General features: G+C 38.9%; 1 protein-coding gene across 1 annotated transcript; it reads left to right on the top strand.

Annotated features, from left to right (window-relative positions):
- Positions 1-402: 402 nt before the first annotated feature.
- Positions 403-27637, top strand: LOC120523451 (F-box only protein 36-like). Its single transcript, XM_039744780.1, has 4 exons — positions 403-682; positions 3583-3691; positions 18226-18398; positions 27400-27637. The coding sequence occupies exons 1-4, from the start codon at positions 587-589 to the stop codon at positions 27577-27579; spliced, it is 558 nt and encodes a 185-aa protein (XP_039600714.1). The 5' UTR covers positions 403-586; the 3' UTR covers positions 27580-27637.
- Positions 27638-27869: the final 232 nt, after the last annotated feature.

Consider the following 27869-nt stretch of genomic DNA (forward strand, 5'->3'; position numbering starts at 1 on the left):
TTTTGCATTCAAATGCCTAACACCAGTATCTTGTTTGTAATGGGAGTACTTCACAAGTCCTGTACTGGAGACTTGTACAGTTTGGACAGTTATACTTGACTTATTTTCTTCAGTTTTAAAACACATAGTATAGTGTATAATATTTTTATATCAGTTGAATTGCTTTTTCAAGTCTGACCAGGGTTGACTACATTCTTTTTCCCCATCTCATGCTGGATTCCCAGGTTAGCTGTGAGTATTTCATTCAGCACATACCAGGCTATGCTGCATTTTGTGTAAAGCTGAGATCATCAATCATCAAAAGTCTGAAGGCAAATACAAATACAAGTATATTAAAGCCAAAAATGTATTGACAGACAGACAGACAGACAGATAGACAGATAGATAGATAGATAGATAGATAGATAGATAGATAGATAGATAGATAGGTTTTAGATGTAACACGAGGTACAGTAGCTGAATAGCACTGATTTGTCATGGTTGTGTGTTGTTGTTTGCATTTTACTGAAACTGCCTCTCCTTACTGATAAGAGAGAAACAACCTCAAGCAGTTAGTTTACTTTTGACTTCAGCGGAGATCAGATCCATGGCAGCATTACTGCAAGATCAACTTTATGAAATCAGTCAGCAAGCAACAGCACCATGCAAAGATTTCTACCAGCTTATAGTTACCAAGAAAGAGGTAGGAACTATGTATGTGAGTGGATAGTTGTTTTTCAAGTATATTGTGTGCCATTGCTCAGGAAAAATCACATACAGAACAACTTTTAATTTTGTGAATATCCAGTTCCACGTTTTCGGCAGTGTTATTTTCTGTTGCTATATACTGAATTCATTTTATTTTGTTTATTTTCTTCAATTTGAATTACTGTGAAAAATTACAAGTTCAGCCATGTAAATTACATTCTAGCTCTATGCAGTCTTATACTAAAGTATCTGTTATGACTTTAATTATTAATGTATTGCTGGGGTTCAGTGCATCTTTATTTCCTGTGAGCTCTGAAAACAGCTTTATATTTAACATATATTTCAGCATTAATTATTACATACCTAAAGTAACAATAATTGGGAACATTTTTTTAGAAGGAGAGGCATGCATGTGGCTGAATGAAGTGTTGAATTAATATAGTTACCAGGAAACAATTTAAAAATATATATCCATTTTATTTTGCTTTCCTGTTTCTCACAGATATTACCACATGCATGCACAATATATTGTAAATATAGTTTTATTTCAGTTTTATGCTGCTTCAATAATGTAAACTGACAAGATATAGGATTTAATAGTGCTAAAACTATTATTATTTTGTCAATAATTAGACTTGAAAGCTATAAAAGTGTATTCAACTTCTTTTCTGTACGTTGTGTGCATAGGGTAGGAGACAAAAACTAGGAAATTGACCACAAAATCTAAAACTTCTCCCACTCTGGCTAATTTCATTACAAGTCAATAGGTTTTATGGATGTTTTTTCAACCCAGTATCCTTCTTTCATTACATTTACATTTACTTAACTAGTGGATGTTTTTATCTAAAGCGCCTTACACATAATCAAGTACGCATCAGTTTCTCGGCTGTTTTGATCCAAGTAATACAGACAAAATAAGAGACTAGTTACTCTTTACTTAGCTACTAAGAATATAGCATTGAAACTATTATCAATTAATAAGATATTTTCAGAACAAGAAGGATTTCATGTGCTTCTTAAATACAGTAAGGGAGATAATGGCTTGGATGGAATTAGGCAGTTTATTCCACCAGCTGGAAGCCAGATGTGAAAAGAGTCTGAATTGAGATTTGATGTAACACAAAAGTGGTATCACCAGATGCCATTTACTATGTGACCACCAAGTATGTGCCAGCTTGCCAAACACTGGACAGAACAGGCACAGACACAAGTGCATCACAACACAAATTTTTCATTCAGCTGTGGGAAACACTTTTCCTGGGTTTCCCACCAAGGCAGCCCAGTACAATACGCAGTAAACAATATAGCATACAGCACTTTCTCTCTCTCTCTGTCTCTCCGTCTCTTGTTCGCCTCTGAGCCTCTTCCAGCAAGCTTAAAACTCCACCTCCCGACTGTGGCTCCCGGAATGGAGTGAGGCAACTCATTTTATAGGGTTCCCAGAATTGCTCCTGGTGTCCTGTTAACTCCTTACGGCCATATTTCCAGTCCCACTGTTCTCCTTGTGCCCCCTGGCAGTAGCCACGGACCCCAACAGGGCTGAGCTTCCAGGCACCAAGTCCATGGCACTGCCACAACTCATGGGGGCTGCCCTCTGCCATTCTGGGGGATGTAATGCCCCATGCAAGCTCTCTCCATTGGTCTTTGCATCATGGAGGCATCCCAGCTGAGTAAGAGCCCTAGCCACCCATCACAACTAATAAGTGGCCAAGGGCAAGCATAAATGTGTCAATTCTAGGAGGATCTATTTGGATCTGTAGTCTAACAGCACCAAACCTCACTGATGTTATTAACAATGGAAAGCATTAGTGGATAACATGACCTTGAAAAGAAAACAGCACATTACTGCATCTTTATTAAGTAACTGAGGATGCAAGGAGGTCCTTGCTTATCGCATTATTCACAGAACAGAACTGCCAAGACAATTGACATATGCACAACTATGTAGAGCAGCCACTAGCATCTAGTATATAGGTTCCACATGGATATTTGGATCTTTTTATTATGACTAATTGGAAAAGGCCAGTCTAAAGGACTATGTTTCTGTTTTTCTTAAACAGAAAATAAGCAGTTAATTAGGTATTCCTTGTAGAGACAACCAGAACAGATTATCAATGGTGAAATTACAAAAACAAATTTGTGTGACAAAAAAAAAAAAAAAAAGCTCCAAAATCTTTAGCTTTAATTACATTGAAAGGTTACTTGGTTTGAGTGAGAGGGATCCAAATCTTGGATGGCAGAGTGTGTGCATTTCCATCTTTTATAATAACATGGTAATGATGTCTCACACCTCACCATTATGACACATGCTACCTTTTGGCAGTGGACGTTACTATGAGCAAATTGGCTACTTCCATGAAATGAAAAATCAGAAAACAGCAGCGCCCACAAGAAAAATCTGGGCAAAATGAAAATAAAGAATAAATGATGCAAAATGAAAATAATACATTCCAAAATAAAAATGCATAAATGTATTTTAGGACTCATGATTGTACCAATTCTAATGCTATGTCAAAAACAAATTGATCATCTACTGCCCAGAATATAAACAAATCCATTGGTAGTCAAAAGTTACAAAATGAAACTTGCTGGGAATAAGGGCTTAATACAACTAACAATTTGATTAGAGACAAGCTTAATATTAAAAGTGTAGAAAATAACAGAATATTCAGTGTATTAGGCAGGTCATTAATGTGATGAAGGGGGTCATCTGTATAATGACTCAACTACTACCATGGTAATAATACTAACAGTTCATTAAGCACAGCTTTTCTTTAGATCTTCAGATTTCTAAAATGCTGGGAAAGTTTCATTCAAAGGAAAGATTGTTATCAAAGATTATGCAAATAATTATTATAAAAGTACTAGAATGACATGTTTGGATGTTACTTACAGGTTATTCTAAGAACTTGGAAAGTGTCCAACCCCAGTAAACGGGAAAAGGTCTGGCCAACAGAAGACAAAAAAATCCACAATGAATTTTTGGTGGATGACTATTTACAGGGCAAGTATTTACATTTCTTTAGTTAACAATTTTAATTAAAATGTGGAGAACAGCTTCCTCCTCAGTAGCTGGATTATTTAATGGGGTAGCTTATCTAAATGAATTTGATTCACCAAATGGTTTTCTCTTGCTTGTGAAATGTTTTTGGTTTTAAGATTGCATCAAATCACACAACCATCTTTAAGAAAGTGTCTTTTTTCCATTTAAAACTCTTCAAGAAGCATGTCTCCTTTTTTACATTCAAAAACTAAAACAAGCAATAAGATGTGCTCTCATAAAGTGTGAATATTTATCTGAGCTTTAAAAATAATGACATAACACCACTAAAATTAAAATGAACGATATTGTACTGTATACCACTAGCTTTCATTTATCCGGCAAGCTGTTTTTTTATTCTAATTGCATCAAGAAAAATTATATAATGAAATAAATGATATACAGCATGCTACTATATTATAAAATAGTATTATTTCAATGATCGTTCCTGAAGCCAAATTCATCTGTGTTATCTCTCTATTATAAAAAAAATCTGGCGACGATACAAAACTTTTTTTCTGCGATGAAACGTGATCTTACAACCTCTGGAAGCAAGTCCTGTGATACATATGCAGAGTAGGTTAGAGATAATGGAAGTAGGAAAATTCTAAAGTCTCAAAAAAAATAAAGAGTAAAGATCGCATTAGCGCAAACAAACTGAAAATATTACTCAGTGAAAAATAACGAAACAGCGAAAAGAGATCGCATAGTGTTTGAGGATGTCTGTGGGACAAGAGAGACAAGGCAGTGAGACAAAAGAACAAATGCTGTACAGGCTTTTAAATGTTTGAATGGCCGCACGAGAAGCCGATCACGAGGCACAGCAGCAGCAACAAGCCAGCAGTTGATCGAGCAAAGAGGAGGTAAAAAAACAATTGCTATTTGTTTCCCATTGTATCACCATTTAAGAGGGGTTTTCGGAGGAGCGACCGTATCTCCTTGGAGTGTGTTCAGCCCACCTCTTCACAACGGCACGTAGCGCTGGCGGGTTTAGGCGAGCAAAGTGAACATCACACTCACAGCAGCAACAGCTAGCCAGCAGCTGATCGAGCAAAGCGGAGGTAATAAAAAAAACTGCATTTGTTTCCCATTGTATCACCATTTAAGAGGGGTTTCGGAGGAATGGCCGCGTCTCCTTGGGGTTCGTTTAGCACCCTTTTTCACAACGGCACGTAGCACATTAGCAAGCAAAGCGAGCAGGGGGCAAAGCCCCTTAGTTAAATAATATTTTTTTTTGTTAAAGTAATAATTTAATGTTATATAAAAATTCTTACTTCTTACAGGCAGTCTGGGTTAGCCTTATGGTTAATGTTTTTTTTTCTTCAAAACACAAATCTGCTAGTTCTGTCCTCGCTTCTAAGTTGCCGTATGAATATGAGCAAGTAACTTAAAGTGACTATGTTCAAAATTGTAAATTACATACAATGGATGCTCCCTTTAGTCTCCAAATGAGCATAATATCATTAAGGCTTGGATTCAACAAACTGCTGGAGACATTTCTTAGGGATTTTGGTCCCTACAGACTCAACAGGATCAAACCATTTCTGTAAATCTTTCAACCACATGCCAAGAACTATCAATATACTGTGACCTGAGATGGAAAAAGGTCCTTACAGAATTGGCAGCAAGTTGTAGGAAGTGAACATAATGAGTAAAAAACAACAAGAAACAAGATCATGAGGCAATAAAACAGAAGATCAAAAGACAAGAAAAAGGTCCTAAACATAGTGATGAATTCCTTTCAAGTTAGGGCTGACTTAATGTATGGGTGCAATGGGCAATGACCAGGGACCCCAGGAGCATAGGAGCCCACAATGTTTCTGATGGCTATGTATGTTTCTGCTTTGCTATCAAAACAGGGGCCCCAGGGCACTACATTGCCCAAGGACCTATGATGCTGGTAACAGTCCTGTTTAACTAACAGTGATTGTTTGAGCAGGTCTGCCATCTTGTATAGGTGCAACATAATTATTTAAAACATCATGTTACTGCTTTCTTAACATATGCGGCAATAGACATTGCAACTGTAAGCACCTGCCATGAAATAGGAATCCTATGGTGACAACTGAGCGAGAAAGTAACAAAGAAAACTAATGGTAAACAACAATTATAATAATCTAGATCATAGCGAGAGTGGAAAACATAAAGAATGTAAAGAAACAATTATAATAAAAAGAACTGACAGGTCATCACACAATTCCTCTTTGCCCCAATAGCCCTCAGTTGGATTGTGATCTGCATACAGTGCAGGTTTTATAAGTAAAGTAGTGACATTTGCACAATCAGACCAAGATAGTGTATGTTCTGTGATGTGGCCAGGGCCGACGCCACCATTAAGGTGAATTAGGCATTTGCTTAGGGCCCAGATCATAACGGGCCAAGTAAGGCTGGCCTAGGTTGCAAAATAACCTAGCACTGGCACTGGATGTGGCACAATGTTATTTTGGAGATATCCATTTGAAAAAGGGTCAACTGTGCACATAATGGGATGAACACAGTCAGCAGCAATGCTTTGGTAACCTGAGCATTCAAATTAAATTCAGTTAGTATTAGGAGGTGTAATGTATACCAAGAAAACTTTCCACGTAGCTTTACATTAACAACAAGACTTCATCAGACCAGGCGACATTTTCCAATCTTCAGTCATCCAGTTTTTGTGAACACATGTCCATTGTAGACTTGTCTTCCTGTGCTTAGCTGACATGAATGAAACCTACCGTGATCCTCTGCTACTGTAGCCTATCTATTTCTAGGACCTACATGTTGTGCATTCAGAAATGCTCCTCTGCACACCACTATTGTAAAGTCATGCGAGTACTTGTGGCCGTTCTATTAGCTTGACTGACTTAAGCTATACTCCTCAGCTTTACCTCATTAGCAAGGTGTTATTGCCAATAGCATTGCTGTTAAATTAATGTTTTTTATTTATCATACAGTTGTCTTTAAACTGTAGAAACTGTAATGTGTGTGTGAATATAACAGGAAGGCAGCCATTATTGTGATGCTAAACCACCATGTCTGGAACCAACAATCTTACCATAGTCAATGTCACTCATCTTGCTTTTGACCATGTCTGGTACATTGTAAATATTAAACTACAGCCATATAGTGAGCCATTTAGAGAAGCATTCTGTTTGTGTTATTGGTCTTGTCTACCTAATGAAGTGGTCACTGAGTGTATGCTAATAATTGTGGTGTAGATTTGTGTACCTAAAGAAATGACCGCCGACCTTGTGTAATTGTGCTATAGATTTATATTTGTAGAAGGCTTTGAGAGAAGGTTTACTGTAGAAGCATGCCACATAAAAGAAAGTCTCGCTTTAAACATATTCTGCGCAATTTTAACACTATTAACTCAATATACTATGTCCTTGCAGACAAAGAGTCCTGTTGCAGTATCTGGCAAATAACTGAATAATTCTACTACAAGCATGTTTCAACAAATCCTAACCCTCCTATTATTAGAGAATGAGGTTTGACAAGTTATTGACCTAAGGAGAATATATCTCTTGCCATTATTTGTCTTTAAAAATTAAGAAGATTAGACTATTATAAAGATAAGCGCACAAGTCAACAATGAATCCTGGCAGTGCATGCAGTGAAGATCGAAATTAAAAGTGAATTCATGCCATGAATTCAGTCAGTATCCTATGCTCCTTTTTTGTTCTTATCACTCAAAAAAACAATAAATCACTAAGTCATGTACCTAATTCTGCTGGAATAGACTTTGGCCATGAATGAACAAAAATAATTGTTTTCAACTATTGTAGTACATTATGGCAAATGGCCTTAGACGGCATTATAAAGTGCACCCATGCAGGTTGTTTACTTAATGACACAACTGATAAGCTGACATGCCAGCTAACAGACTTGTGTTAATACAGGCCTTGTTAGGTGTTTATTTTACATTCCTGAGAATCTGAAAATGGAATGATTTACAAGTGGAAAACAAAGATGGAGCCCTGGGGGATGATTAGGTTGCCATAGGGAATGTTCAGGTGACCAAGGTGCACACTAACATGATTTACAAACAAAACTAAACTCCGCAATTGCCTCAGATTATTCTGTACTGGCTGATTTCTTAATTGCTGTCTGGACCCAGTGTCATTTTTCTGTCACTTTATAACTGCGCATTAATTCCATCCACTAGTATAGAATATTTCCATTTATCTTTTGTACCATTTTCTGTAGTTTTACTTTGTGGCTGTGCTCAGTCTGTATGGCTCCTTCATGCTACTTTGCCCATTTCTACTGCTAAAGACTATTGTATTGAGCTCATATATAATAACTGCCGGGATTTGTAGAGCTCCCTTTCACACTCAGAAATTGTGTAAAATCAGTAAGGTATACACCAGAGCTCACCATGGAAGTGACTACTTTATGATATTAAGTGACATACATTTTTTTTTAACTTCAACACGTGTGATATCATCATAAATGAATACTTTCACTATTGGTATTTCTATATCCTAAATTCAATTATGATGGTATTACAAATGTTTGGATTTACACAGGTGAATTAAACAAAGAAGATTGTACACAACTCTGCTCCCTTCTCTTCTGTATATTAGGTACCTCATGAAATTCTACATTTTCATTCTATATATTGTGTTCTCTCATTTGCTACAATACATATAAGCTCAAGAACTTTCTTTACCATGATATGAAAAAGAAAATGAATCCTCTTTCAGTTATATGACTTCACATATCAGTTGTAGCCGGGTGTAAGAATGACAGATCACGCAAAAGTAAAAGTTGAAATGCCAACCGGGTTGTCCAATTTAACTAACTGAAATGCCCAACACAATAACACCTTTTGGCGATTAGGCTTCTTGGCATCAGGCAAACAAATAAATTTGGCTATAGCCAAAGATTTAGGGTCTATCAGACAGGAGCTCTGTCCAGCGGATCACTCTGGTCTTAAATGATGCATCCTTCCACCTTTCATTCCTTTCAGCTGGTGAACTGGATGGGGTGGGGCTTCATGCCATTACTGGACAGTTCCTCTGTGCCGCAAGAAGAGAAGGAGTTATTGCATACCTCGTTTGAGTTCATGTGGAGATCCTCCAATCCGCATGTGTGACACAGGATACAACTTAAAATCATCTAGTCACCACCAAGTTTTTAAATATAAACTACTCAAAAAAAATAAAGGAACACTTTAAAAACACATCAGATCTCAACGGGAAAAAAAATCATGCTGGATATCTATACTGATATGGACTGGTTAATGCGTTATGAACGAAAGGATGCCACGTTGTTTGATTGAAATGAAAATGATCAATCTACAGAGGGCTGAATTCAAAGGCACCCCAAAAATCATGTGAAAAAATGATGTGGCAGGCTACTCCGTAGTTAATATGGCTCCCATGTGCTTGTATGCATGCCTGACAACGTCTGGGCATGCTCCTAATGATATGATGGATGGTGTCCTGGGAGATCTCCTCCAGAGGTGTGACCAGAACATCATATGTGTGTGGGCATTTGGCTTGTCTGGGGGGGCAAAAAATATCCATCTATTCATCCATCCATCCATCCCCATTTTTGTAGGGGGGGTCAAATAATAATAACAACATAGTTTTATATCTATACTAATAAAAGGCAAAGCCCTCACTGACTGACTGACTCACTCACTCACTCACTCACTCATCACTAACTTCCCATGTAGGTAGAAAGCTGAAATTTGGCAGGCTTATTCCTTACAGCTTACTTACAAAAGTTAAGCAGGTTTCATTTTGAAATTCTACACGTAACGGTCATAACGGTCGATAATGTCCGCCATGTTTAACTTTCTTATTTATGGCCCCATCTTCACGAAATTTGGTAGGCAGCTTCCCTGCGCTAACCGAAACCGATGTACTTACTTATTTCGATGGTATGACGCCACTGTCCGCTGTCATATTGAACTTTCCAACGTCGCCAATTTTCCAACTTACTGTGTAGGTAGAAGGCTGACCCCATCTTCACGAAATTTGGTAGGTGGCTTCCCTGCGCTAACCAAAACTGATGCACGTACTTATTTCGGTGGTATGACGCCACTGTTGGCCACCATATTGAATTTTTCAAACGTCACTAATTCTCCAACTTCCTGTGTAGGTAGAAGGCTGATATTTGGCTGGCCCATTCCTTACAGCTTACTTACAAAAGTTAAGCAGGTTTCATTTCGAAATTCTACGCATAACGGTCAACAACGTCCACCATATTGAACTTTCTTATTCATGGCTCCATCTTCACGAAATTTGGTAGGCGGCTTCCCTGCGCTAATACTTATTTTGGTGGTAAACCAATGTACATACTAGAAGGCTGAAATTTCTTATTTCGGTGGTATGACGCCACTGTCAGCCGCCATATTGAACTTTCCAACGTCACTAATTCTCCAACTTCCCGTGTAGGTAGAAGGCTGAAATTTGGCAGGCTCATTCCATACAGCTTACTTACAAAAGTTTAGCAGGTTTCACTTCGAAATTCTACGCGTAATGGTCATAACGATCAACAACGTCCGCCATGTTGAACTTTCTTATTTATGGCCCGATCTTCTCGAAATTTGATAGGCGGCTTCCCTGCACTAACCGAAACCAATGTACGTACTTATTTCGGTGGTATGATGCCACTGTCGGCCGCCATATTGAACTTTTCAACAGTCTTTGTTACTTATGGGCCCATCTTCAAGAAATTTGGTACACGGGTTCCCAACGCTAACTGAATCCTAGTTACATACATATATACATCCATAGCCTGCAGCTCGGTCACCGTGTGAGGTGGCGTTTGGTCCCCCATCCCAACGCCTCCCACGTTGTTGGCTGCCTGCCTATATAAGACCGTCCATCGCTCCGGTCTCTACATTCCCTTCCTTGCTTCGCCACGGGATTCACGTCTCCCTACTGATAACTACAGCCTTTTTGTTTAATCCATGGCTTCTCCGCTGTTTTATTGTTTGTTTATTACAATTATAGTTATTGTATAGGTATTTTAGACTTACTTTACATTGCTCAGGTACCCATTTCCTTTATCATTCCAACCCCCATTACCATGTCTATCGAGGTGATCACCATCAATCAAAGAACTGTCACTTACCGAGTGGTTTCCATGCCCGGAGATAGCACCTACCTTTTCCATTCTCTGTGTTACATATTGCACGGCCATATCAGGCTCACTCTTGATATCCGGAGGAACATTCTGTCTTATGTATTGAATGACTGGGACAGGTTCAAGGTGTGGACTGATGATGGTACAGGAGATAATTATACTACACAGGAGCACTATAAGAGTGAAATGCTTAAGCCCTTCACCTATGGTTCTGCATGTGAGTTGATGGCTGCCGCTGAATTGTTCGGTTGTCGCTTTCAAGTGTACCGAAATGGCCAAATATTTTACACCTTTCGACAACCGCCAATGCCTCTTAAACATCTTAGATTCACAGGTGATGATTTCAGTAGTGGACACTTTGATGTTTATGAATGTTCAAACTCTCGAAAGCTGGATGTGATTTTATCAATGAAACCGGTTGTGTGCTTACAACGCTTGACAGATGCCGAATGTTACTTCAACACAACAAATCCTGCAAATATTGTCGTAATTGAAACAAACCATGAAACTCAAACCGATTATGACAGCAGCAATCCAAGCTGTGAGATTTGAGACAAGATTACTGTTCACATGGCCAACTGTAAGTTGCATGCTCAAGAGCTAGCTCAGCGCACAGCTTGGTCATGTTAAAACCGGAGGGCCGAACTGATAACATGGTATACAAAGAGATCCTTAACAAATAATTATTGGCATATTTTCCCTCAGTTTAAAAAGGTTACATTTTCTTCTTAACAAAAATTTTAAAGCAGTACTTCGCTGCTGCGAAGCGCAGGTATTTTGCTAGTAACATATAAAAGCAAAAATTGTGGCATAAATCATAACCTATTGTTCAATAAAATTAATAGAGGCAATGGAACTTGTATTATTTTTTGTGAAAAAATATAGAACTATATCAACAAGGTAAATATCAATAAAGTCAAATGTATACAACATATAAGAGCAAGAACAGAAACGTGGCTCATTGTAGCCATTAGGGAGGCTATAGGATATCAGTTTTCAGTGTTTAACCTGGATATTATCTACAGGACCAGTCTGCGGTTACTCTTGGCAAATTCTGAAATAAATTCATTCATGTTTAGATTTTCTGTGATGAGTTTTTTTCATGTGCCAGAATGACTAAATGCCTTTTCCTTGAATGCAGCATTGTTCGGTGGAGTGGAGTGAGAATGCGGTTCAAAGTAGAGAAAGAGCTTTGCATGCAGCTGAAGACACACCAATGATGAGTGCTGTGACATATAGCGAATGCAACATAGGGAAGGCCTCTTTGTACTGCTGAATGCATTTGCATGCTTCAGAGAGATTAGCATCAGCTGGCAGTTTATTGATCAACATTGCTTTTGCCACAGCAATTTCATTTTGCAAGCTCATGCTGTTTTGCTCTGTGCCTGCAAGTGCCTGAAGTGGTTTCAGGAGAGAATGATCAAGAAATAATTCTGATTTTGGCAGGAGAAGCGATGTGGTCCTCAATAATTCAACATTTCTCTGAGAGAATCTTGTCTCCATTTCCACAATAGCTCTATCAAGAATGCTGAACATAGCCCTTTTAAAAGTCTGATTAGGAGCAATTTGTTCATCAGAGTCACCATGCCCAAGCGTAGACACGACAATACTATCATCAAGCTGTGAATTAACTTTCCGTTTCCTTTTGAGCGAATTGGTAGGCCCACTTTCACACTGAGAGAAATGCTCCTCCAGAAATTTCCTTCAGTGTGGCCAGTGAAGCTGTCACCACCTCCTCAGCAGTGCACAAATCCACTGCATGTGCCTGTAGAATTGCATTGGCTGGTTTCAGCACACCAAGCACATCAAGGAGGAATTTTCCTGTATTGAAGAAATTCTGCTTTTTTAATTGGGTCAAAAGACCACATGCCTCTATGTAAATGTCAAAAGAGGCAGTGTCAGCCTCTGAGAGAAGCCCCCTTATAGCTTCCTCATTGTTGACAATGGACTTTGTGACATCATAATGATTGGTCCATCGTATTTCGTATTGTATGTGTGTGAAACATAATGTCTGTGACAAAATGTGTTCAATGAATTTGACCATTCAAAGAACTTCTTAGCCAGAGGTTCTGATTCCATTGCATGTATCACTGCTAAATGGAGCTGGTGGTTGTAGCAGTGTACATATGGAATGTACTTACCAACTTTGTTTTGTAACAAAGCCTGGACACCACCCCTTGCCCCAGACATGACAGAAGCACCATCAAAACACTGACACACTAAATTGTCTGGGCTGTAACCTAGCTCAGAAAGATGTGACAGAATTTGGTTACAAATATATTCAGCATCAAGCTGATTCAGTTCAACTAAGCCAATCAGGTGTTCTTCAGGGATGGAGTTCTGGACAAATCTAATCACTACAGACAAATTCTCAATGTTACAGTGATCCCTGGTACCATCACTTTTAATGCAAAGTCCAGGAGAGTCAGCTTTTTCATATTTGGTCCTGATATCTTTTATCACCATTTTGGCAAGAGTCTCAATTATTTCATTTTGAACTACATTGGATGTGTATTTTGTGTTGTCTGGGATGTATTTTACAATTTCTGCAAGTTTGGCATCTTTTTTGATTGTGTAATCAAAGAACTTAAGGGAAAGTCCCTCCTCTCCACCTTTGTGATTGTGACCACACAGAGCCAGTTCATTGACTGCAAGGAACTGAACGGCCTCCCCAATGCTTTTCACATAATATCTATTCTTTTCTATCTGGGTTGGACCCAGTAGTTGAACTATGCTTACACCCATCTCTGCCTGGTGCCGATACTCTTGCCATGCAGACATGGCTCTGATGTGCGGGATACTAGACGCGTGTTTGTGGAAGCCACCACCATCTTTTTCTAGAGCTTTTTTCCAATTAGTGTAGCCATGTTTGGCGAATATGTCCTCGCGGTCTGAATTGGAAACACTAAATTTGCGGCAGGCAAAGCAAAAGCTGGCATCACGGACAACAGAATATTCAAGCCATGGTCGAGACTTAAACCATCTTGCACTAAAACATCTGAGTGTCTTTCCGATTGTGCGCTTGGGATAATTAATTAAAATGGGCTGGGATGGGCTATCTATATTTAAGTCAGGCAGACCGGACTGTATATTTTGTTGAATACAGAGGTTTGGAGTACCCGACATGGGCGCAGAGCTGGAGGATTGTGTAGGCTTATCTACATCTTTTGGAGTTTCAGTTCCCAACGTGGGTGCGCTGTGCTCCGTGTTGGTAGAAGTGGTGCTGAGCTCCACCGTGGAGCCAGCAGCTTGTGGAAGGACAGAGGTTGAAGATGTCTGCTTTTTAATAAGCCACCTAAGCTTAGCCTTTGGTGTTACCAACCAGAAAATAAAAGAAGAATGGAATGTATACGCTGTTTTAATTAAAGAATGCGGTCAACAGGTTCAAAATGTGCTGTAAATGTGCGGCGAAGTGAACTGTGAGCAGCACGGTGCCTGTCTAGTGGAACAGGCACTGACGGATATGCCCCAAATTCAAACGGGCCAATTGGAAAACAAGTCAGTTTTGAAAATCAAATGTTATTCTTCTCCACAGTTTTCATTGGACAGACAGAGCATTTCGCAGGGTGGGCACAGCTTGTCTCTGGTGGGGCAGTGCCCACCCCAGCCCCCCCAATGGGCACGCCTCAGATTTCCTCCCAGATCTGGACCAGGGCATCACTGAGCTCCTGGACAGTTTGAGGTGCAACCTGGTGGAGTAGGATGGACCTAAACATAATGTACCAGATGTGTTCTGTTGGATTTAGGTCAGGCGAATGTGGGGGCCAGTGAATGGTATCAATTCCTTCATACTCCAGGAACCGCCTGCATACTCTTGCAACATGACGTCGGCATTGCCATGCACCAGGAGGAACCCATGACCCACTGCACCAGCATAGGATCTGACAATGGGTCCAAAGATTTCATCCCGATACCTAATGGCAGTCAAGGTGCTGTTGTCTAATCTGTGGAGATCTGTGCGTCCCTCCGTGGATATGCCTCCCCAGACCATCACTGACCCACCACCAAACCGGTCATGCTGAACAATGTTACAGGCAGCATAACGTTCTCCACAGCTTCTCCAGACCCTTTCATGTCTGTCACATGTGCTTTGGGTGAACCTGTTGTCATCTGGATGGATTAAAAGGCAGAAATCTACGTGACCATCTTCATCAAGCCCTTCCGTGAGAACCCTAAATCCAAAGAGGACTGTTTCATTTATGTTAGGTAGAATGCCCAGAGGGGACTGGACGGTCTCATGGTCTGGAATCCCTACAGATTTTATTTTTTCTCCAGCCATCTGGAGTTTTTTTTGTTTTTTCTGTCCCCCCTGGCCATTGAACCTTACTCTTATTCGATGTTAATTAATGTTGATTTATTTTGTTTTCTTATTGCTTCTTTTATTTTTCTATTCTTCATTATGTAAAGCACTTTGAGCTACTGTTTGTATGAAAATGTGCTATATAAATAAATGTTGTTGTTGTTGATCTGTGAAAAGCAAAGGGCGCCAGCGGTGGACCTGGCAATTCTGGTTTTCTATGGTAAATGCCAATCGAGCTCCACGGTGCTGAGCAGTGAGCACAAGGTCCACTACAGGACATCGGGCTCTCAGGCTACCATCATAATGTCTGTTTCTGATTGTTTGGTCAGAGATATTCACACCAGTGGCAGGCTGGAGGTCATTTTGTAGGGCTCTGGCATTGCTCATCCAGTTCCTCCTTGCCCAAAGGAGCAGATACCGGTCCTGCTGATGGGTTAAGGACCTTCTATGGCCATGTCCAGCTCTCTTAGAGTAACTTCCTGTCACCTGGGATCTCCTCTAAGCCATTGAGACTGTGCTGGGAGACACAGAAAACCTTCTGGCAATGGCACATATTGATGTGCTATGCTGGAGAAGATGGACTACCTGTGCAACCTCTATAGGGTCCAGGCATCACCTCAAGCTACCAGTAGTGACACTGACCATAACCAAATGCGAAACTACTGAAAAAAACATTCAGAAATGATGAGGAGGGAAAAATGTCAGTGGCCTCCACCTGTTAAACCATTCCTGTTTTGGGAGTCGTCTCATTGTTGCCCCTCTAGTGCACCTATTGTTAATTTCATTAACACCAAAGCAGCTGAAACTGATTAACAACCCACTCTGCTACTTAACTGTGACCAGATCAATATCCCAGAAGTTTCATTGACTTGATGCTATACTCTGATTAAGAAGTGTTCCTTTAATTTTTTGAGCAGTATAGTAAATCTAAATTCAGGGAACAACCAACACATAACCAGTGTTATTTTATCACTTTTTTATTCAACAGGCACATGGAAAAATGGAAGTTTTCCCCATTACAAGCATTTAGTAGTTTTTAGCAGGATGCTTGAATTAATAATTTCTTCCATGAGTCATCAGTTTCATATATTATACAGAGGGAGATTTAGTCCTCTAATCATTTTGAAACTGCTTCAGTGTATTGATTTTATTATGTGTAAAGCTCATTTATGGTCCCAGCACTGCATCTGCAGCCTAAACTTGGTCTTTTAAAAACTATGATCTTGTTTGTTGGTGCCATTTTTTGACAATTTGTTGGCCTGTTTAGGAGCATTATCATTTCACAAGATCCAGTTTTCCAGCTGTCAGCCAGATGGCCTCACATTTTCTTCTAAAATACTCAGCTATTTGTAATAGTTAATGATGAACCTAGGGATAGTGGGACATTCAGATTCTACAGCTGCAGAACAAACCCAAGTCATCACCCCTTCATGATGGCTGATATGAAGTTTCTGTTTGAATATGCTATGATTGCTTTTTGCCATGCATGGAATTAGACGTGTGTGTGTGTGTGTGTGTGTGTGTGTGTGTGTGTGTGTGCGCATGTGTGGAGCAGTCTGCTCTGTTCATGCTTAAAAAACAGCCAATAGACGGCACATTTATGCACTTTTACATTTTTTCTGCGTTTGCATGCACCTCAGTTCTCACTAGAAAAAGACGTGTATGTTTGTGTGTGTGTATGGAGCAGTCCACTCTCTCATACTTAACCACAGTGACGGGAGTTGGTATGAATTCTACAGATGATGTAGAAGTTTATGCAAGTGTGACTTGCACTTGGTGAGATGGCATATACATGCACTTTTAAATTTTTTCGGAGCTTTCATGCACCTCACTTCTCATTCAACCAGAGCAGACAAACTTAACTTTGTGGTACATGCACAGTGTACGTTAACACAATGAGCTATCATAAGTTTGCCTGAGACAGGTTCCAGCCTGTCCCACTCAGTTTGTGCCACAGCTGCACTCGACTACACATCCATCTCGGACAAGATACAACCTGTCCCAGCCCACTTATTGCCCATGCCTGTGCAAGTTCATCAATATAGAAAAACTACTAGGGAGTCTTTGGGATGATTTTTGTCCCAAAGACCACAAACAGTTAGTTGTACATAATGACCAAATAACTCCACTTTTGCCTCATCTGTTCAGATTACATTGTTCAAGAAATCTTGTAACTTGTTCAAGTACTTCTTTTGAAACCTAAACTATGCTGCAATATTCCTTTTGCAGAAAGTTTTTTTTTCCATAATTACCCTTCTATGAAAGCCATATTTATTTAGTTTTTTTCTTAGGGTGAAATTATAAACTGCAACATTTATCAAGAGCTTAGAGCATATTAGGGCATATTTCACATACTGTAACAATGCATGCTACCCTCATTTCTCTTTGAATGGTTGACCCCACCATATACACACATCCATCCATCCATCCATTTTCCAACCCGTTGAATCTGAACACAGGGTCACAAGGCAACACAGGGCGCAAGGCAGGAACCAATCCCGGGCAGGGCGCCAACCCACCGCAGCATACACACACACATTTCTAAATATCTATAGTATATATTGTATCTCAATTTCTGGAAAGGTTTGTCACAAAGCAGTGAACACTGGTTGTGGAGAATGTGGCATTCTCACATTCCATAAAAAAAACTTGGAAATACACCCACTAATTAATTTTGTAAGCCTGTTTTTTTCTTGTGTCTACAATAAATTGTTTTTCTAGAAAGCTAAAAAATGAACAAAATAATTATTATATATATTGGGCCTAGAGGTGGACTTTAGCCATTCATGGGATGTCCTTATGCCCAATGTTGGCCCCAGGTCACTGAGGCCTTGAACTGTATTAAGCAGGTATGAGAATAATGTGTTATGTTATTATAGTGATAGTATTGACCTGCAGTTTAGATACTCGTTTACTTTATGAAAAACTCATTTACTGCACTTCACAATGAAATATATTGCAGACTTGTTTCTTCATGTGACATTATATTTTCACAAAAAGGCACTAGAATGAAAATATGAAGTTAAAAACATACAACTTGCTTTAGTATGTCAGTGACTATAAGAAAACGTTATTTTTAAATTGCTGTATGTTTTGTTTTTTTTTCCAATAGAACACATAAAGCGAGTCTTTGGTGATGCCATGTTGAGATATGTCACTAACCTCTGTCAGAAGCATATTGACTACATTGTCCGTCTACCTGAAGCCTTACTTATGCACATCTTTTCATTTTTGGATTGGCAAGATGTAAAACAGGTATCCAAGACTTGTAAAAAGTTTCAGCAGGTAGGTTTTTATGAGCATTTCTCATCAGAATGTATTACTTCTAAATAACTATTAAATAATGGCCTATTGAAAAGAATTATTAGCTTGGAGTATGCTTAATCTATTGGCCACCGCTATCCAGAAATCTATGTATTTATTTTCTGACTGCCAAAATAGTCCACTAGAAACTACAACACTGGCAAAAAGACAGCTATCAACCCTGGATGGGTTGTCAATAAAATCACACACTCATGCACACAAAAACCTACACACACACACACACACATACACTTACACATATACACAAATACCAGGCTTAATCTCTGTCTGGACTGAAATGTATGCCACAATAAAAGACTAAGCAAAATCATCAAAAATATATACAGTAAGAGAGTGATCAATACAATCATCTAAATAAGTAAGTACGTCCAATGAAATGTTTTTTCTTTTTTAACACATGCACATATAGTAAGATTATATTCTTCATTAAAACAGTATCTATGAGGTGATATAATATAAAAACAGCATACCACATATATTGTATATTTTTTAGTTCATTGTATAATTTAAATAAACATAAATGCAAAATTTGCATGTAGGAAAAGTAAGCAGAACTGTACATTTATCACCATCTCAAATACCTAACATAAAAATCAGGTGCACCGGATTAGGTGCAAATGAATAGAACATTATTAGAGAGGATCTTGTCTGAATTTGTCTTATTTAAACCACAGACATTTAGTGTGGTTTGCTCTTTGCTATTGAAATGTGTGTTATCACCATGCCTACCCTCTTAAAAAAACAGTTCTTTATCGGTGCTTTCCTGGGTTATGTGGTTCCTCAGAGCTCCACTTCTTGATAAAGAACCATTTAATTCTAAGATTGGTTCATTACATATGAGATTGGTTCTTTGGGCTTTGAAAATGACCTTAATATGTGAACAAAACTGAAACCTTTAATGTCCAGAGGGCTGCCTAGCAGGATTTAAACAGGTCAGGAAAATCTGAACTTAGCCCATGTGATTGCTTGCAGAATGAGTCCTTTTACAATCAGGAACACACAGGTTTTCCATAGATCTGTTACCATCTAATCATTATTATTTATGCAGCCTATTACGTATCTTATTAAATTAAGGTTCCTTTTGTAACCTTCATCTAGATGGATCATTTAGCATTGTTCTGAAGTAACCACTGTGGCACTTTCAATGTAGAGTGTGATCAAAACAGCTGTCTGAAGCCTTCAGAAAGATGCTTGGGATTTTGAAAACTATCCTATTGTCTGCAAGATTATCTACAAGTGGAGTAGAAGAAAAACTGTCCACCTATCTAGACCAGGCCACCACTGCAACTTCAGCCTGAGAGCAGAACGTGGAAAGCTGAAAGAAGTCTTAAAGAACCTCGGAATTTGTCACATAGCTCTTACCGCTATTGATGTCAAAGTGCAGGGGTCTACCAGTAGAATGAAGCTACTCAAAGTAGACTTACATAGGAGGTGTGCCAGGAGGAAACCTTTGCTGTTCAGAAAGAGCATCAGGGCAAGGCCAAAGTTCATCAGCTAACACCAAGTCAGAGACCAGAAACTCTGGAACAATGTGCTCTGGACACACAAAATAAAGTTATTTGGCCACAGTACCAAAAGACATGTTTGGTAAAAACCAAAGACAGTGTTTGATTGCAAGAAACTGATACCAACTGTATAGTAAGGCAGTGAAAACTTTATGACTTGGGGTCATCCAACATGAATTTTTTATTGTACACTGTATTACTTGAGGATAATGCAAGACCATCTGTCAGAAGGTTGAAGCTCTCTGAAAGTAGACTTTTGCAACATCACAATGAGTCAAATCATAACAATAAATCTACAGAGAAATGACCGAAAAGAAATTCATGGAAGGTTCTAGACTGGCCTAGCCAAAACCCAGATTTAAATCCCATCAAGAAACAATGAGGAATTTGAAATGGATTGTGCATGAAAGACACTACTCAAACATTGCACAGCAGAAAGAATTCTACATGGAGGAATGGGAATGTCTTTCTCCCATTCAGTGTCAGACACTGGTATACAGTTACAGGAAATAAGTTCTTGCAAAAACTTTAAACCTTTGTTTAAAGATACTGTTTAAATGAAGATCACATCTTGATATTTCCATATATGTTAAAAAAGAAAAAAAAATCATAGGGTTTGCTTACTTTTTTACATGTCGTTTTGTGACAGATAGAATAATGTATCATCATAATCCCTCCATTGTGATGCAAATCTACAAATGAGTTTGTTGTCAGAACACAAGTAACATATTTGATATATCCTCACCTATCTACTTCTCTATCTATGAAAATGAAAGTAAAAGCCTGGAGGCAGCAGTTAGCTACTTTTTGTTACAGAGAAGGGAGCCTTTACTGAAACACCTTTCGCTAGCACCAAGAAACTTGATAACTTCATATAAGGAGAGTAGGTTCAATGTACATTTTTTGAATTGTAAGAAAAATATTTTGGTTGGTTCCAGAAGTTTGATACCAGTAATATTGTTAAAATTAATGCACAATCTATCAATCAATCTATCTATCTATGAAAAGTTTAATACTGATTTTCAATAATAATTGGAGCAGTCAGTTTAGTTGGTATTGAGAATTTAGTTGAAGGATCAAAGTGCTTTGTTATTAGTTTTAGAGCTATTACTTATTAAAAGCTTATGCTTGTAGGTCACAATTTATTAGCATAAGGGTCACTGTCTTTTGCAACCTGCCTGTCCTTTCAATTGTCATGTTTTACACTTCAGTGAGTCAAGGACGTTGTGTTCTCTGAGGGAACTGAGCAGACTTGCAGATTTTTGTTTTGGAACACAACTGCAGAGGCCTCTAACTGAAAGAAGACTAAACAAGCTTTTACAAACTTTCAGAAGAGATTAATGGTAGAAAACTAAGCAGACTTTCATGTTAGTATTTATACATATTGACATTTTAGATGACATTTAAATATTTCAAGGCTTATCAATACCTTAGGCAATCAAGTTAAAGCAAAACACTAGCTAGCTTGATCTTTATACAAGATTAACGTTTGATTATAAAAGGCTTTTTGCTTTTTTTTTTCACATTCCAAAAATCAGTATATGCATTTTAGGTGTGTTGGTCCTGGTATCAGTGGAAAAAAATATGTTTGGTTTGTTTCAAAATTCTGCCACAAAATCTCTAATTGAAATTGAAAGTTCCAAAAGTTCCAAAGAAGGATGGGTGGATGGATGGAGATACCACAAACATGGAAAAAAAACTGAATCAACAATGTGGGAAAAATCATTCAAGCTGAATTATAGTATTAAAAAATGAACTAACTTTAAAACTCATTCTCTTAAAACAGAAAATGAGAAATTAAAAATATGACTGAAGGAGGTAATTCTATCCCACAGTTTTTTGAATTCTATGTACAAAAGCTCGTACACATTCAGCCTTAAACATTCAGAGGTTACATTCATTAGTACAATATGTTTAACATTATAGTATAGTATGCAGTAATTAATGTCATGTGTACAGAGTATAGTGAATTTCTTACTTGCATGTCCATTACATGCAACATGTTGACACTCTCCAGCACCATCAACCACAAGAAATGATTAAAACAGATAACCCATATTTAATTAGTAAAAAAGAAAAATCAGCTTACCTGATATACTCCTTCTTCCTGTTTCTATGCTCACATTACCTGAAACCTTGGGGGGTTAACCCCCAAGTAACTATAAATCGTTAAAGATATATACCTTACTTAATGTATATGTACAGTGCATCCGGAAAGTATTCACAGCACATCACTTTTTCCAAATTTTGTTATGTTACAGCCTTATTCCAAAATGGATTAAATTCATTTTTTTCCTCAGAATTCCACACACAACACCCCATAATGACAACGTGAAAAACGTTTACTTGAGAAATTTATTAAAAATAAAAAAAACTGAGAAATCACATGTACATAAGTATTCACAGCCTTTGCTCAATACTTTGTCAATGCACCATTGGCAGCAATTACAGCCTCAAGTCTTTTTGAAAATGATGCCACAAGCTTGGCACACCTATCCTTGGCCAGTTTCGCCCATTCCTCTTTGCAGCACCTCTCAAGCTCCATCAGTTTGGATGGGAAGCGTCGGTGCACAGTCATTTTAAGATCTCTCCAGAGATGTTCAATTGGATTCAAGTCTGGGCTCTGGCTGGGCAACTCAATGACATTCACAGAATGTCCTGAAGCCACTCCTTTGATATCTTTGATATCTTGGCTGTGTGCTTAGGGTCGTTGTCCTGCTGAAAGATGAATCGTCGCCCCAGTCTGAGGTCAAGAGCGCTCTGGAGCAGGTTTTCATCCAGGATGTCTCTGTACATTGCTGCAGTCATCTTTCCCTTTATCCTGACTAATCTCCCAGTTCCTGCCGCTGAAAAACATCCCCACAGCATGATGCTCCTACCACCATGCTTCACTGTAGGGATGGTATTGGCCTGGTGATGAGCAGTGCCTGGTTTCCTCCAAACGTGACGCCTGGCCAGAGGCGGCCAAGTGTTCAATCTTTGTCTCATCAGACCAGAGAATTTTGTTTCTCATGGTCTGAGAGTCTTTCAGGTGCCTTTTGGCAATCTCCAGGCGGGCTGCCATGTGCCTTTTACTAAGGAGTGGCTTCCATCTGGCCACTCTACCATATAGGCCTGATTGGTGGATTGCTGCAGAGATGGTTGTCCTTCTGGAAGGTTCTCCTCTCTCCACAGAGGACCTCTGGAGCTCTGACAGAGTAACCATCGGGTTTTTGGTCACCTACCTGACTAAGGCCCATCTCCCCTGATTACTCAGTTTAGATGGCCGGCCACCTCTAGGATGAGTCCTGGTGGTTTCACTTATTGATGATGAGGCCACTGTGCTCATTGGGACCTTCAAAACAGCAGAAATTTTTCTGTAACCTTCCCCAGATTTGTGCCTCGAGACAATCCTGTCTCGGAGGTCTACAGACAATTCCTTTGACTTCATGCTTGGTTTGTGCTCTGACATGAACTGTCAACTGTGGGACCTTATATAGACAGGTGTGTGCCTTTCCAAATCATGTCCAATCGACTGAATTTACCACAGGTGGACTCCAATTAAGCTGCAGATTCATCTCAAGGATGATCAGGGGAAACAGGATGCACGTGAGCTCAATTTTGAGCTTCATGGAAAAGGCTGTGAATACTTATGTACATGTGCTTTCTCAATTTTTTTATTTTTAATAAATTTGCAAAAATCTCAAGTAAACTTTTTTCACGTTGTCATTATGGGGTGTTGTGTATACAATTCTGAGGAAAAAAATGAATTAAATCATTTTGGAATAAGGCTGTAACATAACAAAATGTGGAAAAAGTGATGCGCTATGAATACTTTCCGGATGCACTGTATGTAAAGTATAACACTGGTAATAACCTTAAGCTCAAGTCTGTGAATGAGTTTTAGTTAAAGTATTCATTAAAAGCAGGCATTAACAGTCTGCATGGTATAAAATACAGTATAAACTTTTTTAACAGAATATTAAATAATGAAAGATGATAACCTGTGTCAGTAACACTTCAGTTTATATATCCATTATAAACAGTTATTACAGTTGTGCTTGAAAGTTTGTGAACCCTTTAGAATTTTCTATTTCTGCATAAATATGACCTAAAACATCATCAGATTTTCACTCAAGTCCTAAAAGTAGATAAAGAGAAACCAGTTAAACAAATGTGACAAAAATATTATACTTGGTCATTTATTTATTGAGGAAAATGATTGAAAATTACATATTTGTGAGTGGCAAAAGTATGTGAACCTTTGCTTTCAGTATCTGGTGTGACCCCCCTTTGCAGCAATAACTGCAACTAAACGTTTCCGGTAACTTTTGATCACTCCTGCACACCGATTTGGAGGAAGTTTAGCCCATTCCTCCGTACAGAACAGCTTCAACTCTGGGATGTTGGTGGGTTTCCTCACATTAACTGCTCGCTTCAGGTCCTTCCACAACATTTCGATAGGATTAAGGTCAGGACTTTGAGTTTAACTTTTTTCTTCTTTAAAACATTCTTTGGTCCAACAACTTGTTTGCTTAGGGTCGTTGTCTTGCTGCATGACCCACCTTCTCTTGAGATTCAGTTCATGGACAGATGTAATGACATTTTCCTTTAGAATTATTTGATATAGTTCAAAATTCATTGTTCCGTCAATGAAGGCAAGCCATCCTGGCCCAGATACAGCAAAACAGGCCCAAACCATGACACTACCACCACCATGTTTCACAGATGGTATAAGGTTCTTATGCTGGAATGCAGTGTTTTCCTTTCTCCAAACATAACGCTTTTCATTTAAACCAAAAAGTTCAATTTTGGTCTCATCTGTCCACAAAGCATTCTTCCAATAGCCTTCTGGTTTGTCCACGTGATCTTTAGCAAACTGCAGACGAGCAGCAATGTTTTTTTTGGAGAGCAGTGGCTTTCTCCTTGCAATCCTGCCATGTACACCATTGTTGTTCAGTGTTCTCCTGATGGTGAACTCATGAACATGAACATTAGCCAATGTGAGTGAGGCCTTCAGTTGCTTAGAAGTTACCCTTTGTGACCTCGCCGACTATTACACGCCTTGCTCTTGGAGTGATCTTTGTTGATCGACCACTCCTGGGGAGGGTAACAATGGTCTTGAATTTCCTCCATTTGTACACAGTCTGTCTGACTGTGGATTGGTGGAGTCCAAACTCTTTATAGATGGTTTTGTAAACTTTTCCAGGATGATCAGCATCAACAGCTCTTTTTCTGAGTTCCTAAGAAATCTCCTTTGTTCGTGCCATGATACACTTCCACAAACATTTGTTGTGAAGAGCAGACTTTGATATATCCCTGTTCTTTAAATAACACAGGGTGCCCACTCACACCTGATTGTCATCCCATTGATTGAAAACACCTGACTCTAATTTCACCTACAAACTAACTGCTAATCCTAGAGGTTCACATACTTTTGCCACTCACAAATATGTAATATTCGATCATTTTCCTTAATAAATAAATGACCAAGTATAATATTTTTGTCTCATTTGTTTAACTGGTTTCTCTTTATCTACTTTTAGGACTTGTGAAAATCTGATGATGTTTTAGGTCATATTTATGCAGAAATATAGAAAATTCTGAAAGGGTTCACAAACTTTCAAGCACAACTGTAATAGTATGAATGTTATAAACATATTATTAGCCCTTTTAATATGATGTAAAACAATGAAAAATTGCATTACCTTATTTCAACAGTCTTATTCATTATGATTTATTATTAATAGCACAACTAGTACATTTCTATAGACTCTTAATAGCTTGTTTATATATAAATATATATATTTTTAAATTTGATTTTGATTTGATTCTTCTTTTTTCGGCTGCTCCCATTAGGAGTTGCCACAGCGGATCATCTTTTTCCATATCTTTCTGTCCTCCACATCTTGATCTGTTACACCCATCACCTGCATGTCCTCTCTCACCACATCCATAAATCTTCTCTTAGGCCTTCCTTTTACCTGGCAGCTCTATCTTTAGCATCCTTCTCCCAATATACCCAGCATCTCTCCTCTGCACATGTCCAAACCAACGCAATCTCGCCTCTCTGACTTTGTCTCCCAACTGTCCAACTTGAGCTGACCCTCTAATGTACTCATTTCTAATCCTGTCCATCCTCGTTATACCCAGTGCAAATCCTAGCATCTTTAACTCTGACACCTACAGCTCTGTCTCATGCTTTCTGGTAAGTGTCACCGTCTCCAACCCATATAACATAGCTGGTCTCACTACCGTCCTATAGACCTTCCCTTTCACTATTGCTGATACCCCTCTGTCACAAATTACTCCTGACACTCTTCTCCACCCATTCCACCATGACTGCACTCTCTTTTTCACCTCTCTTCCACAATCCACAATTAGTCTGTACTGTTGATCCCAAGTATGTAAACTCATACACCATCGCCAACTCTACTCCTTACATCCTCAACATTCCACTGACCTCCCTCTCATCTACTGACCTTCATTCCTGTCCTCTCCAGAGCATATCTCCACCTCTCCAGAGTCTCCTCAACCTGCTCCCTAGTATCACTACAGATCACATTATCATCAGCAAACATCATAGTCCACGGGGACTCCTGTCTAATCTCGTCTGTCAGCTCGTCCATCATAATTGCAAATAAGAAAGGGCTCAGAGTCGATCCTTGATGTATTCCCACCTCCACGTTGAATGCATCCCTCACTCATACCACAGACCTCTCCACTGTCACGCTTCCCTCGTACATATCCTGTACAACTCTTATGTACTTCTCTGCCACTCTCGACTTCCTCATACAATACCACAGCTCCTCTTCAGGTACCCTGTCATATGCTTTCTCCAGGTCCACAAAGACACAATGTAACTCCTTCTGGCCTTCTCTATACTTCTCCATCAACATCCTCAGAGCAAACATTGCATCTGTGGTGCTCTTTCTTGGCATAAAACCATACTGCTTCTCACTAATCATCACCTCCCTTCTAAACCAAGTTTCCACTACTCTGTCCCATAACTTCATGCTGTGGCTCATCAATTTTATCCCCCTGTAGTTACTACAGTTCTGCACATCACTCTTATTCTTAAAGATTGGCACCAGTACACTTCTTCTCCACTCCTCAGGTATCCTCTCACTTTCCAAGATTCAATTAAACAAAATGGTTAAAAACTCAATTGCCATCTTTCCTAAACACATCCATGCTTCCACAGGTATGTCATCTGGACCAACAGCCTTTCCAATTTTCATCCTCTCCATAGTTGTCCTTACTTCATCCTTGCTAATCCGTTGCACTTCCGATTCACTATCTCCACATCATCCAAATTTCTCTCTCTCTCATTTGTTAATTCTCATGGGGAAACTGTTTTTTCGTTTGACCTTTGGAAGTCAGAGTGCAGGGTCAGCTCGATACATATGCTAAAGTGCGACCAAATTTCCTTTGTTATGATTTTCAGCTAATAAAAAAATTCACATTTTCTTAATTAGGTGTGCAAGAGTGATGCATTTTGGGAACAAGCAGAACACACTTGTTACAGCAAAACTAATGTGGCCATGGAGGGGGTGAGTTCAGCAATCCAGAGGAAGCTGGTCATTTTTCACAGGAAACGTGCCCTGATGAACCTGGCAAGGAACCAGAGAAGAATGAGCACAAAGGGATACATTTAGAAAATATTTGTTAATTTCATTTACTTCCAATAAAATGCTCATGTTACTCTAAATAATATTCATTCTTGAAATGGGATTTGTTCCATTCATATATTTTGATGTTAATAAATTTTAATCTTGTCAGTGCTATGATGATGATCCACAGCTGTACCTGTCATTCCCTTCAGATCACTCCATGGTGTCAGCTAGAATCTTTGCATGTCTCACTGATATTGTAACCTAGATGAAAAAACCATCATCTCCAGTACAGCTTGGCAAAAATAGATCTTCTTGTCATCGCAGCTTGCCAG

This window comes from Polypterus senegalus, chromosome 2, assembly GCF_016835505.1.
Source record: "Polypterus senegalus isolate Bchr_013 chromosome 2, ASM1683550v1, whole genome shotgun sequence".
Classification (NCBI taxonomy): Eukaryota; Metazoa; Chordata; class Cladistia; order Polypteriformes; family Polypteridae; genus Polypterus; species Polypterus senegalus.